This window comes from Pinus tabuliformis, chromosome 6 (genome assembly GCF_031772625.1).
Source record: "Pinus tabuliformis cultivar Carrire ecotype Pingquan chromosome 6, CPIR1, whole genome shotgun sequence".
Classification (NCBI taxonomy): domain Eukaryota; kingdom Viridiplantae; phylum Streptophyta; class Pinopsida; order Pinales; family Pinaceae; genus Pinus; species Pinus tabuliformis.
Window position 1 is genome coordinate 729489029 of NC_142292.1, and position 15942 is coordinate 729504970.

At 38.0% G+C, this 15942-nt stretch overlaps 2 protein-coding genes across 2 annotated transcripts in view; both read right to left on the bottom strand.

The window, feature by feature from the left end:
* The window catches only part of LOC149260776 (kinesin-like protein KIN-7O), a 162230-nt gene that overhangs the window by 104345 nt on the left and 41943 nt on the right, over positions 1–15942 (bottom strand). The gene's annotated exons all lie outside the window — the stretch shown is intronic.
* On the bottom strand, positions 11117–11889 carry LOC149260778 (uncharacterized). The gene is made up of 2 exons (XM_089380661.1): positions 11733–11889; positions 11117–11628 (listed from the first exon to the last, which is right to left on the bottom strand). The coding sequence occupies exons 1-2, from the start codon at positions 11876–11878 to the stop codon at positions 11187–11189; spliced, it is 588 nt and encodes a 195-aa protein (XP_089236787.1). The 5' UTR covers positions 11879–11889; the 3' UTR covers positions 11117–11186.

Here is a 15942-nt window from a genome sequence, read left to right on the forward strand (position 1 = left end):
ATATGTCATTGGCAATGGAATGATGGACTCACTCATATCCTTACATTTGAAACGATCGGTGGGCAATAGAAAAGAATTTTTCCCTACCTTCAAAGATAATGGTAATCGGAAACAGCGATTCCTAGTATAGACAGCTGAGTCTAGGAAAAGTTCACTACGGCTTTCAGCACAACTATCCCCTTTGAGGATATACAATTCTTTGAACTTTGTGTCTATTTCTCGTAATTTTGCTATGTGTACACATATCTCTCCAACAAAAGCACCCACATGTGAATTGTCCTTGAAAGCGGCATTTGGTACATGAATTATTAAATGACAAGAAAAATTTTCTGTCGTTGAAGAATCAAGCTCTATTGTCCAGTCAGTTTCAAATTGAAGACCATATATGTCAAGCATGCTGTCAGAGATGACAGATAACAATAGATCTACCATTGCCACTCCATTTGCGTCCACGTTTAGAGTGCGATTAAATTCCAAATCAAAATATAGATGGTAAGGAGAACCCTCTCAGTAATCCGCAAACGGCGATGACCTATCAGAACCACCTGATCTCCCTGTATAGTGGTAATCTGAGCTAATGTACCAATTTCATGAAGTCACTTGTAAAGTGCTTCTCCCTTCAATTCATAAATACTTTTCTCTGTTTCAGAACCCGAGATTAAAGTAGAATCAGAACCAGGCTCATCTTTGACCAGAAAAGCACCTACATATGATGCTGATCTTTTGCAATTCTCCGCTAATAGTGCTAAGAGTTTTGGATCCTTCACATAAATTGGCATATAGAAACCTGGAAACAAAGGCCTATGGGGCAATGGCAAAGCTATGACCTGAAATTTATCTGAAACCATATGACGAAGTCGTTGATAGTAAACTGGACCAATGAATATTTCACAAGTAAGCTCTGTACCAAGGGTGCCACTGTAGAGAACCTCTGTGCATTGATAGTTGAAACCATATGAAGATAAAACTTGACCAAATTCATCAACAGTAGAGTCTGATGTATGCTTTGTTTTGTGTTTGTGCTTTTGCAGAGATAGGAGCTTGAAGTCGCTGCCAGTTGAAGGGCTGAAGAACAAATTACATAATCTAAAAAAAAAAGCAACATATTAATGATTTCTTCTTCAAAACAGGGTTTTGAAGAAGAATCAATCTCTGACATGAGACAGAGTCTAACAGGCATCACATTTCCCTGCGGTTCGTATGTTCTATTAGCTCGCATTTCTGTTTTATACACATGTTTTTTTGGCTCAGCTATGTGTTTTGTACATGGTTCGTATGAATGTGTTGTGGCACGCATATTACAAGGGCACTGTGACACATTATTATGGTGGCTCGTGTTATAGAGATTCACATCTATTGTTGCGATGGCTTGCATGTATCAAGGCTCACTTCAATTTCTATTAGCCAGTATGGCAGTGCTCTTCTATTGGCTCGTATTCTTTAATGGCATTGGCATCGCTACACAGTCGCATAGGCATCACTAACATTATACAGTGAATTTCTTTCTAGCTCACACAATGGTTTCGCTTGATAAATATACATGTTGACTCACACGGCAAATACATAGTGACTCCGCTTGGCAAATATACACGGTGACAGTGCATGACAAAAACTCTTTATATATGGCATTGTTTCTATGTGTGACATTGTTTACATGTTCTCGGTGGGGCATCACTTCTATACTCTCGACATGACATCGTTTCTCTGTGTAAAATTTGAAGACTCTTGCATATTTGCGGTTTAATATATTCCAGTGATCTACATTATGTGATACAGTGAGAAATTGATCCATGTCACTGCCATGATTTACAAGACAATGACATGTGACTTGGAAACTTTTACACGACAGCGATTTGGACAAAAACCTTTGATAGAGCTATAACTTTAATATGACAGTTTGACAGTATCCTCGAAAGGATATTCCTATGATAGTTTTGACATGATGGTTTGGTTGTAAGTGATATTCCTATGATAGTGGTAACTTTAATTCATGGGAGTATTCTTGGTATAATAGTGCCCTTGCAGTAATCAAATATATGGAAGTAACCCTAAAGGATGACATCGCAGTAACTCTGATTTTTCTTGAAAGGCAGGGTCATGATAGTGTTAAAAAATCGGAAAGGAAGAAATATTTTCTTTATGTTGATAATTACTTGTGATATTCTTATGTTCTTATTAAATTTCTTGTGTTCTTCTTTTAACTTAATTCATCAAGCAATTACAAAACCATAACACGAAGATCAAAGACCCCAGATGTAGGCGGACAGCCAGGGAAAAACCCATATCTAGGGGAAAACCTAGTCGACAACTCTTCCTTTAATAGTTTCACGAGATGATCCAAGACTCGTTGACCTAGACACAGACTTCCTCCAATCACCAAGTCAACCCTTCTTTTGCAAATGATAACCTTTCAGCAACAACTTCGACTTGGTAGCAGCAACTGAACTTCGACCTAGATGAAGCACTTCATTCTTGAAGCAGCACTTCGACCTAGAAGCAGCAACAAAATTTCGACATCCCCAGCAACATAACTTTAACCCAACAGTAATAACTTCGTCCTTCCAGCAAATAGCCCAGTAAATCCACACGTGTGAGAGAGCGACAATCCAGAAACTTTGATTTTTCCTTCTCCAACAAATTTCCTCATCCTTTTCCAACATCGCACTTTTTCTGCTGCCTCTTCTTGGATATCGAACTTGTGTGAGTGACTGAACTCCAAATGAATCGAATTGCACTGTATATATAGCCGCTTTTTGAGTTTGAATCACCCTCATGTAGGCTGACTTGATCAGGTAAGGGCCGACATGGTGTGGATGTGACAAATGACTTATTTTACTCAATAATAATTTTTTTTACATGGTTCAAAAGGCCAAGAAGGGTCTTATTAAATGGACAATGACTCTAATGACTTAGTATAAAATCTAAAAGTCCTTAACGGGGACTGTAACAACCAAGAGTCATATACGCAGCGGAAGTATTTAAAATACTTCGTACACAAAGGGACTTTGACCTAAAACATGATGACCCAAGCATGAAACCCATACTTTAATAAGTCATAATAATAATAATAATAATAATTCCTTTTTCTTTTTTTTGATAAATACATTTCATTATGACTTAAATACAATTATGAAGACCGAACCTAGTTACATTCTTCAACACTCCCTCTTAACTAGGGAGGTATTCATAAGAACATGGAAGATCTCAAAGCACATGAACCATGAAGAGTTTAGGCACTTACAGTGCCACGGACTAGAATCCTGACCAGTGCAATCTATCTGGGTGGGACTAAGATGGACTAAAGCTTTCAGCCTTTCTAGGTACCATTACGCTTACTTACTAACGATCAACCCAGGGAACTAGGTGCATAATGCAAGGTCAAATCTCTATAACAACGCCACCCTCCCTACTTTGGGAACTAGACATCAACACGGAGGTCGGCTAGATTTCCTCCCAGCAATACACAATGCCTCAAAACATCAAATCTCTCTCGATCAGACAAATCGATAACATCGAGCATGCTCCCAAAACTTCGAAAAAATTTACTTGAACAATCACAACCCCAATTAGTAACAAACTTTCAAATATACATAAGTAGACACAAACCTTCGGGGTTTTTAATCATCTTGATGTTGCTTCACAATTTATCACAATAGGACTTAGAGGTTTCCCAAACAAATCTTCACAAAAGATTCCTCAATCATGCAACTTCTTTTCCTACTTCATATACAACAACATATTCTACAATCGGATCCTACTTTCCTTCTTTCAGCAACAACTCAATAAAAATTCTCCAATTTCTTCTTCAATGTATCCATCATGACTATAATATGCCCTCCCTCTCAACTTGGGAGATATACCCTTTCTTTTATCCAGGCTCCCTCTTAACTTAGGGAGATCAACTTCTTTCTATGACATCAAAGAATCTTTTATGGCTTCCATCCTTCTTATCAGAGTAATCTTGATCATCATCATTCATATAACTTTCTTCATCATGCTTATCAATCAAATCAACTTTACTTATGAATATCTTCATCATCTTGAAGATTATGTACCTGCACAACTTAGACAACAAGTACAACCAAACACCTATCTATGAAGTTAACCATATCAGAATCATAATGGAAGCATCAGACTTTAGACATCAAATACCTGAACTTAGTTAGGTTCATAATCAACAAGAGACACATACTTTTAAACTTCAACTTTTGCTTGGGTTAGGTTATAAACCCTAGATCACATCAGTAACTCAATCAAGATATCAGTCTCATTATATCTAGGGCCTCAATATTTCTTCCAGAGATATGACATACTCTACTATAATATATTGCAAACCCTAGAAGCAATTCAAACAAGTATACTTACAATGCATCTAACAACTTTAGAATTCATATGTTAGACTTCTACTAGGATTTAATGCAATCCCTAGATTCCATTGTTGAGACACTAAGCCTTAGATGTCAACAATAAAAAACAATCACAACACAATCTAAGGTTTCAACTAAATAACCAACTTCTACTAGAGTTTGTTATAAACCTTAGATTTTATCATAATGGAAACAATATTGCCATATCCTAGAATATCAAACTTCTACTAGGGCTTAGTTGCAAACCCTAGAACTTATCAACAAATAGGTTAGCACATATACATATCTAGGATAATCATGCACAAGCATATCATAACATATATTGGACAAACCCAAGACACAAATATCAATACATTTAAAGTCAAACATATAATGATCTTGATTAGGCTAGGGTTTTGATTAGACGGACAAACATACACCTAGGGTTTCATTCCTAGGAGATTACTCTCAATATATAAGGGTTTTGTTCATAAACCTTAAGTTACCAAAATCTCAAGGTCTAGCCAACCCTAAAAGACTAGGGTTTCCATAATAATACTAAAGTTTAAACATGACATTACCATCAAAACCGCAAACATCAAAAGAATAATATATTCTAGATTTCATCGGTAACCCTAACTAGACTAGGGTTTTTCAAATTAGCATACCCTTAGGTTAGAGTTTTACATAAGACCTATTAGGGCTCCACAAACATGATGATTTTAATGAGCGTAGATTCAATCTAAAGATTAATCTCCCAAAATAAGAACCTTTAAGATACAAAGGTCCTAGACATAACACTTGTTAGTGATGTAAAGCAGATTTATTTGAATGAATGAATATACCTCTATCACGAAGAGAACAAAGCTTTTGGTCTAAAACATACCATCAAAACCCCAAACATCAAAAGAATAGTATATTCTAGATTTCATCAGTAACCCTAAGTAGACTAGGGTTTTTCACATTAGCATACCCTTAGGTTAGGGTTTTAATAGAGAACCTTTTAGGGTTCCACAAACATGATGTTTTAATGAGAGTAGATTCAATCTAATGATTAATTACCCAAACAAGAATCTCTATGATTCAAAAGTCCTAGACATAACACTTGTTAGTAATGTCAAGCAGATTTAAATGAATATAACTTTATCATAGAGAGAACAAAAGTTATGATCTAAAACATACCTTTGAGTTGTTTTCTAGACAAACCTTACAGGACATCAATCTCAATGCTTTGTCTTAAGCGATCTTCTCCATAGCCCTTGAGCATATCAGCGAACTTTCCCTAAACAAGGAAAATATAAAAAAAATGTCATTAGCATCTAGTATAAACACATCTAGATAAGAAAAGGAAAACCAAATATAAAAGATAATACAAGGAGTAAGATACTTATCTTTGGAAAAATGGTGAGGGCTCCCTCTTAATCCAATCTCGAGGGATACCTATAACTTTAACAAAACAATTCAACAATGTTTTTCCAAAACATGTTAAACCTATAAGTACTAAAAATCAAAATACAAAACAATTCAAAAACTTAAGAGTAGAGTGACTTGGAAGTAGAAGTCCTTTATTTCTGATTCTCCAGCCTTGTTCTTCTTTGGAGATCCTTCTTCGGCAACATTTGCTTGATCCCTATTTCTCTTTCTATTTCTCGGATTCTCAAGACAATCGCTTCTATAGTGACCCATCTTGTGACAATTGTAGCATTCAATCTTTGATAGGTCTATCTTCCTTCTAGGCCCTTTAGACTTCTTGAAGGTTCCTTTGTTCTTGTGATGAGTGGAATAGGCATTTGAAACTTTCTCCTCTTCATTCTCTTTGTTGCTTACTAATGAAATTCTGACTTCTTCTTGACTGCATGCATTCCATAATTGTTCGAATGTAGGAGTTTCCTTCCAACTGTTGAGACCTGATGAAAAGGCACTCCAAGATGTTGGTAATCCTAGAAGTGTAGTGATTACAAGCTCATTTTCAAGTACTATATCATCGATTGCCTAGATTTCATCTTTCATTCTAGCTATTCTTAGAAAGAAGGATGCCACAACGTCTTCCTTTGTCATCTTTATAGTTCTCAGTTCATTCTTCAGACTTGCTATTTGACCAAGATTCTTGATTGTGAATAATTTGGATCAGTGTTGATAATATCGGCGATATTCGGAAATATCGCGATATTTTCGGCAAGCCGATATATTGCCGACAAAATATCGCGATATTTTCGGCTTTTGAAAATATCGCGCGATTTCCGAAATATCGCCGATATTTTAGAAAATATCGCGTGACGATCGAATCGCTCGGTGACTATAACAAATTTCTGCATGGCCTATAAAAATCTGATTTTGGTTTTTTTTCATATCATTTTCATTTCTGATTGCTGGAGAAGGAAGGGGAGAGCTATGTGGTTGCTGCCAAGAAGGGTTTGAGCGTTCTAGGCCCTAGTATTGATATGTTATTCATGGTAATGTTAAATTCTTAAAGTAAAAGTGACATTCTCCTTAATCTTCATTTTCATCCTTTTACTTAAATTTTTAACATTAGCATGAAATGACTCAGGATGTTTGAGAGTGGTTCCGGCCTCATTGGATTTCATATGGAGAAAGTAGAATTTTAGATTTCATTCAAAATGCAGCAGACTTATCAGTTTTTTAGGATTTCAGGATTGGGAGATTGTAATGTTTCCAGGTGACACCACCTGCCGGGGCTACCCCTGCCACCAGTAGAGGACGTGGTCTACCTCCTATAGCTCCTACTTCTAGTTCTTCAGCTTCTAGAGCATAACAAACTCCACTGCCAACTCCACCAGCACCAGCATCTACATCTAGAGGGAAAGGGAAAGCTGTGGCATTTTCTCGCAAGAGGGGCAGAGGAAATCAATAGGATTAGACTTTAGTTATTTTCTTATGTGCTTGTAAGTTGTACATGAACAATGAACATTGAATATTCAAGAATCAAGACCAAGCATATCACGTTCTAATTTCTAAATAGTAAATTTTGATTCTATTTATTTTTTTAAAGTGAACTATGAACTTTGAGAAGTAATTATATTTTAATTTGATTAGATAAGCTGCAACCTGCAATTTAATATGGATACAAAACTATATTTCGGTATCTATATATATATGTATATATATATATATATATATATATATATATATATAAAATGTGTCCCCCGTGTCTTGTTTCTAGGTCGTTGCATTTCGTATTGAATACTCGTATTTACGTGTCCTCTGTGTCTCTGTGTCCTCGTGTCATGTGACTTAGCTTAGACAATATTGATGTATTGTCTCCGTGGAGGGTGGAGTCTGAGGAGCCCCTCTTGGAGGAGTCACCTTCATGGTTAGAGCCAGTGGCAGATGATCCATTAGATCAGGGGCAGCAAGAGGAGTACTCGGAGTCAGAGGAGCAGCAACACTCAAAGGAGGAGGAGGAGGACACTGCAGGAGCATCAACATCAACACCATCTGCTATAGATATAGGAGAGCATAGCCCCATACCTAGCACTCATTATTTGACATTAGGTGCAGAGGCAGGGTTAGGGCCTCCTACTACTAGGGGCAGGCCTGGCAAACAGCCCATCATGTTTTCCCGTAAAAGGGGGAGAGGGCAGTTATTTCAGATAGATAGCTGCTAGTTTTATTTGTTATGCTACATATAACTCATGATGATGAGATACTTTTATATATGTGATGTTATTTTGTATTGGTTCTCCACATTTGAGTCCTTGAATGGACAATTATCAGGGATCAGCAGGATTTGGTATCACTTTTGATGTATCATTTCTATTTGACATCATATATATCAGTGTTTTCTTCATATTTATGTGCCAATGCGTTTATTTCATGTTGTTATTGTTTTATATATTTAAAAATCTTTAAAAAATGAATATATTATGCATTTTTTATGCTTGCCGATCTTTGCCGATATTTTGCTGATATTTTCGCCGATATTGCCGATAAGATATTTTCTGGACCCTCGCCGATATTTTCCCGATACCGATATTATCAACACTGATTTGGATAATGCCTCATACATCTCCTTAGCGAAATCTATGTTGGATATATATGGGATGAGCTTATCCTTTATTCCATCCACCATTAGGGTCATGGCCAATATCTTTGTTTCTCTGAATTTTTCCTTTTATGTGTCACTTCACTCATTTGTAGGCTTCTTTACTTTTCCTTTGACTAGATCCAAGACTTTATTCTTCTTAAGGATGAGATCTATCCTCTTTTTCCATGCCTTGTAATTAGATGTTCCTTCTAATTTGATTTCTCCTTTTCCTTGATGACCCTTATTCAAACTTCTTAAAACTCTTATTCTCCTTTCAATAGATCTTCAGGGTGCCTTTTTCCTTCTTATTCACCTTAGCTCTGATACCATGTTAGAAAATCAAAAAGGCAGAAAGATTTTATTTATGTTGATAGTTACTTGTGATACTCTTATGTTCGTATTAACTTTCTTGTGTTCTTATTTTAACTTAGTTCATCAAGCAATTACAAAACCATAACATGAAGATCAAAGACATCAGATGTAGGCGGACAGCCAGGGAAAAACCCTATCTAGGGGAAAACCCAGTCAACACCTCTTCCGTTCATAATTTCACGAGATGATACAAGACTCCTTGACCTAGACACGGGTTTCCTTCAATCACCAACTCAACCCATTCCCTTCTTCTGCAGATGATAACCTTTCAGCAACAACTTCGACTTGGCAATAGCAACTGAACCTCGACCTAGATGCAACACTTCGATGTTGAAGCAGCACTTCGTTCTTGAAGCAGCACTTCGACATAGAAGCAACAACCGAATTTCGACATCCCTAACAACATAACTTCGATCCAGCACAACTTTGACCCAGCAATAACTTCGTCCTTCTAGCAAGTAGCCTAGTAAATCCACACGTGTGAGAGAGAGACAATCCAAAAACTTCGATTTTTCCTTCTCCAGCAAATTTCCTCCTTTTGCAACTTTGCACTTTTTCTGCTGCCTCTTCTTGGATATCAAACTTATGTAAGTGAGTGATCTCCAAATAAGTTGAACTGCATTGTATATAGCCTCTTTTGGAGTACGAATTACCCTCATGTACGCCGACTTGATCAGGGAAAGGCCGACTTGGTATGGAGGTGACAAATGACTTATTTTACTCAATAATAATTCTTTTTACATAATTCAAAAGCCCAAGAAGGGTCTCATTAAATGGACAATGACTCTAATGACTTAGTATGAAACCTAGAAGTCCTTAATGGGGACTTTGTTGAAGCTTCTAAGTCTACTTAGTTAGAAACCCTCCATGCACTTTATCTGATTTATTCCTACCTACTTGTTATATTGCTTAATAAGTTATTTACAATGTAAATACTGAAAATAAACACTAGTGCATGCTCAACATATTACAGATCAGCAACTAAAGGAAACAGAAACAATCACACCATATGACACCATTATTTTTGGACCAATGTCCAAGGAAAAACCCACTGTGGGAAAACCGATGCAGCTATCTAAGGGTTTTCTTATTAAGCAATATCAGAGTACAATCTGGGTGCCAAAACTGGCCTACCCAACAAAGAATTTCCTTGGCAATAATACCTCTCTGAAACTGACAAATCTCCTCGCTGAAACCCTGGATAATCCTTCCGGCAGCTCTCAGCACCAATCTGCCCCAGAAACCCCAACGTCAGCCTCTCTCTGAACTGCATCAGCCCCTCTCTGCCCAGCATTGGCCCTGCGTCACCCCGGATGGGTCTACGTCAGCCTTAAGAGGCCCTGTGTCAGCCCTCTGCATCAAGAACGCTAGCCTCTCTGAGGCTCTGCACAGCTCCCGGCTACCCCTGTGTGAGCCCTGGCTGGCTCTGTGTCACTCTCCCCGGCTACTGCACTGCAATGTTACCAGACACGGAATCGGCAATAAATCGGCGAGCCAAAAGAGCGAAAGTTTTAATCGGATCGGGAAAAAATCGGGAAAAAATCGGCAAATTCATTAAATAAAAATATACACATATATTGAATTAAAAAAACCATTTTTCATTAATATTGGATAAAGGTATGTCCAAACAATGCATAATATCAATAGATGTCCAAAATATCATGAATAAATAAGTATCTCATATATGTTATGAGTCCACACATGATCCAAAGCACTGAGTCTTGAGTCCTTAGAAGCATATGCTTCTAAAAGTTTACAAAAAAGTAAAAAACTGCATACTAATCAGAAAAAAATCAGCAACTAAGAGTCTAAGACTCTTAAGAGTGAGAACTAGAAGCAATTCCTCCCGCTCCTTCGCTTGCTTGACTCTCAAAGTTCTCCAAGTCATGAAGGCTGAAAAGAGGAGGCTCATCTAATTGAACCCATTCTGCCGCATTTGTAGCTTGCAAATCTAACTCTTCAAGGTCAATTGGTGAATGATCAATACCTGTCATTATCATGAGACATTGAAAATTGAAATGTGAATTAAAATTTCACTTTGAAGTTTGAACTTTAAACTTTTAAAGTACGAACTAGATTATGAAACCTTCAAATTCAAGCTCTCGAATCTCACCTTGTATTTGTTTGTTGCGAAGTCGTAGATTGTAATGGACAAATACAAGGTCATTCAAGCGCTTTTGTGTCAATCGGTTGCACTTCTTAGAATGTATTTTCTCAAACATGCTCCAGTTGCGTTCACAACCTGAAGCACTGCATGCTTGGTTTAAGATTCGAATGGCAAATCTCTTCAAATATGGCGTATCACTACCAAAGTTTTGCCACCAAAGACCTAGCAAGTGGTAAGGGTTTGTGAGTAGAAGACTAGAAGTACCAAATTAGTAAATAGTAAAAACTTAAAAAGAAAATAAAATTTAATAAAACATTTAACATACAAAATAAAGTTTAAACAAATTTAATGAATTGATGAAGCCTTCAAGCTGGGTACCTGGCAACATCTTTGACCTTTGTCTTATAGCACTGGTATAGGCAAACAATTTAGATGGTGTCCTATAATCTTGTAGTTGGGAAAAGACACGACTTTGTTGTTCTGGATCAGGGAAGCACCTTTCCAAGCATGTCATAAGTCCTCTGCCAACCTCCCCATCCTCATTAAATTTGCTCTTATCATAAAAATATTGTGGGTTTAAGAAGTACCCAGCAGCATGTAAGGGGGAATGCAATTGCCTATCCCAACGTGCATCTATAATGTCCCAAAGAGGCATATACTTTGTCTCATCATCCCCATATCTTCTTTTGATGGCCTCCTTTGCGAGATCCATCGCCTCATAAATGTAACCCATAGCGGGTTTGTCACCATCAACCATCCTGAAAGTTCAAGCATTCAAATTTAAAGAAATATGAAACATTGTAAATAAAAAGAAGCTTGAAATGAAATTTAAAAAATGAAAAAGTTAAAAGACTAAAAGTACCTGAGAACTCTAACAAGGGACTCCGTCACAGCAATAATCTCTTCAGCATCTTTCCAGAAGCCATCATTAAACACAAGTGCAGCAATTTCGATGCCTTCAGGGGTCTTGGAATGTTTAGATCCCATCCACTCAGGTCCCAAGAACATCCTCTTCAGATTTATCTTTTGCTCAGCCACAGATTGCAAAGATATGAAATTTGTTGCAAATCTAGTCACTGCAGGTCGAACAATTTCTTTACCTTCAGTGTATATTCTCATAGCGTTTAGGACAATAGTGTGGTTGTATAGGTATTTGGTTATGGATTTTGCCTTCTCCACAACCTCATGTATCCAATGAAGCTTACCAATGTCCTCAAGCATTAAATCTATGCAATGGGCAGAACAAGAGGTCCAAAAAATAGTGGGGTGCCTCATCTCAAAAAGTCTACCAGCAGCCATATAATTCGCTGCATTATCGGTGACAATTTGTACAACATTTTCTTCTCCCACTTCTTGAACGACTTCCTCCATCATTTCACAGATAAGTTGGGCAGTCTTAACCTTATCTGAAGCATCCACTGACTTGAGAAACATTGTGCCTGCGGGACAAGATACAAGGAAATTTATTAAAGTTCTATTCCTCTGATCTGTCCATCCATCACTCATGATGGTGCACCCTGTTTCAACCCATGATGAACGAAACTCATCTAGCACAAGCATGACATCTTCAACACTCTCTAACAACATATCTGTCCTAAGGCTCTCTGATGTAGGGGCTTTGAACCCTGGACCTGCAAGAGCAATTGCATCAATCATAGCTTGCCAATAAGGACTTCTGGCACAGTGGAAAGGTATGTCAGAATAGTACCAAAAGTTAGCAATGGCCTTCCTTGCCTGACTATGGATATTTTTTTTCCAACCAGTGCCATCCAAGGTAGGTTGGGAACCGGGTTTTGTGCGGGGAGCAAAAAAGGCGTTTATGTTTCCACCTCCAGTGTTCAAGGAAGGAGTTGAAGGACTGGCATGGCTTTGAGTTTGACTTGGCCTTGGAGGCATGTGTGGAAAACTTGGGAACGACATTGAGGATTCAGCAGATTGAGGTGACATGGGGCTAGTGGCAGAAAAAGTATCAACTCCAACATTTCCTATTTCAGCAGTTTGCTTTGCTCTCTTGGCATTATGCTGCTCTAACATTTCAAGGGCCAAGGCTGCTTGGTGTTTGACATTGTCGTCAACCTTGTCGCAAATACCTATATCATGGCCAGTTATTTGTGCAAGGTGGAACTTGAACCTATAAATGCCTCCACTACATTTTGTTTTGCAAAATTTACAAAGGAGCCTGGGGTCTCCGGGAATCCTGTCACAATAAGCCCAAGCAAAGTCCTTCTCTCTCGGCATTGTTGTTGCTTTGAACTTGTGTTTAATTTGTGGCTTCTGTTAAGATTTGGAGTCCGGCTTCTATTTAATTTGTGGCTCCTGTGAAAGACAAGAAAAAATCAAATTTAAAAATCATCCAAAAATTTAAAATATGCTAGAAATTTAAAAAAGTAAATGAAGACAGATGGACAAAACACTCATATCTGTAACTCTGACTGGGTAGTATGGGTAGAGCATTGGTCATCTGTATATGGATCAAATTCTCATACATTTCACTCCTCTGGTGTGAACCAAGATAGTCATGAAAGAAGCCTTGTAGGCTTGTACAGTATTCAGGTTTTGCTGATAGAAATATGGTCTCTGTTGAAACTTGAATCAGCAGTGTATGGAATCATGGATCTGGTGTTAGGGAGTGTATTTCAATGACAGAGCATTCCTCACAACTTACATACCTCGGACCTGTTTTGTGAAAGCATCCTATTGCAGATTCCAGAGTGGACAGTCATCAAACTTTGGACTCTGGACTCATTGGTATGATGAATGATCACAGTCTCGACATATTGGCACAGTATCTCAATTGTATGAGCAGTCTCTTGATTGAACATAAGCGTTGTTCCTTTTGTGATTTAATACACAGTTTGCTTGCTTTAAGATTATCAATCTCAGAGCTATGAATTCTCTGTGATGGGTTTATTGTCTCTGTGGATCTCTACTATATATATATATATATAGAGTCTGGCACTGAGGATATATTTATTATAAAGGAAGCTCGGATCATAACAGAGAGACAAAGGAAAATTCGGATCTGTCTCTGAGAATTTCGCATCACAGTTACAGTGAGAAGTTTGATGATTTTGTATGGGTAAGTTGTAACAGAAGTTTATAAATTTGGATCCTCTGCAATTTCGGTAAGTGATTCACTGATTACAGTGAACAGATTCACAGAACTCGGGCATCCCTGAAGACTTCGGTGATCATTACAGTGACACAGTCATGAATCTTTACAGTGTGCACAGGAATGAAAGAAGCAAATGATCGTTGAAGTTTTGAGGAGTTAGAAACTTAGATCAAAGGAAGTCTACGTCGTAAGGACTCAAGACTCAGTGCGATACACGTAGACTCAGTGATACACGTATATCAAATCAAAATGCGATGCAAGCTACGGTAGCTACCGGTACCCAAGCCTCGGACAGTCGATTCAATAGATCAATGCTTCTTATTATTAATGCGCATTGCATACCTCACACTTAATCGCCAAACTGTGACCTGAGTTTCACTGACAGGGACTGTGCTTCGAAGTTCGAATGCGGCTTCGTCCAGGCTTCGTCGTTCGGCAGGGTGCTTCGAAGTTCGAATGCGGCTTCGTCCAGGCTTCGTCGTTCGGCAGGGAATGTGCTTCGAAGGCTGCGGGAATGCTATCAACGCAAAAGCGGCAATGTATCAGCGTTAAAACAGTTAAACAAGTCACGGGAATGTTATAAACGAAAACGCGGCAAACCGGAACCCGCGAAAACCCTATTCCAATTTGGCGGGACTCGTTAAAATCGCCAGAAATCGCAGAAATCGCATAAATCGCGAGTCAAACTCGCGTTGACCACGAGTTAAACTCGGTCAACGCGAGTTGACTCGCCCAGATTCGAAACGGGACTTTTAGCGGCCGATCCGACTTTCACTCGCGATTAATCGCCGGAATCGGCGATTCCTGTTTCATTGCTGCACTGCTCTCTCGACACTATCTTTGCCTCTCTGTCTCTCTGTACTCAATGCCCCTCAGCTGCAACTCCCAATCACTAATTCTATCTCACTTAGCAAACCCCGCTCTAGAGAGTAGAATGACTGATCACTCTTGTGCATTCTCCAAGTGACCCTCAAGCCTCCTCTTATACTTTTCTCATTGACATATCAACAGCCGAGATTAAGTCCCTAATCAACGGCTAAGATTAGATCTAGCTTGATCCATGTCTTTTGGACCATTCTAACACAGTTTCATATTAATTCACATTAATATTTTAATTTTCCCTAAGTTTAGACTTAGGGACTCCATTAAAAATATTAATTATTTTAATATCTCCTGAACTGTTTAGAATTTGCCCAAACCCTTTCTGGGTATTGGAGATCTCATGTGCCCCAACCTCTCTACCAAATTTTGTGGCTAGAGCACATTTGATGCTACCCCAAATCAACAGACTTTGACCTAAAACATAATGACCCAAGCATGAAACCCATGCTTTAATAAGTCATAGTAATAATAATAATAATTCCTTTTTCTTTCTTTCGATAAATACATTTCATTATGACTCAAATACAATTATGAAGACCAAACCTAGTTACATTCTTCAACAGATAGTGACCTTGATAGTAGTGACAAGGTAGTAACTTTGATGACAGTGATGTATGACAATGACGGGGATGTATGGCAACTCTTGTGATAGTGATATACTTGGCTCGATGTAGTTTGACATATGTGGATCATGTATGATCCTAGTTGGCACTAACTGTCCTAATATGTTTGATGTGTCACATTGGATTTTCTATCTAGGTTGAACGATCAATCTATGTAATAGAAGAAGAATTTGGCTGGGTATTCCCCCTGGTGGGGTTTTTCCCAAGTCTTCTTCTGTTGTTCTTTATTGTTCTGTTGCATTATTGATGTTCATTGTTCTCTCTACACAATTGCTAATGATGATATGATATGTGGTGAATGTTATATGGAAAAATGAAATGTGAAATTAATGAAAAGGTCAAAAATGCAATTATCTACAGTAGAGAACCATCGAGCCCTAAAAATTAGCATGGTATCAGAGTTGCGTTGAAGAAAAGTTATTGAGATCGCCCCCCATGAAGACACCCATGAT

Bases quoted from the DNA above. Each gene is read 5' to 3' on its own strand.
- LOC149260778 (XM_089380661.1), bottom strand. From the start codon at position 11,878: ATGTTCTTGGGACCTGAGTGGATGGGATCTAAACATTCCAAGACCCCT. The intron at 11,629-11,732 runs GTACTTTTAGTC...TTGAACTTTCAG, and splicing joins TCCCTTGTTAGAGTTCTCAG to GATGGTTGATGGTGACAAAC.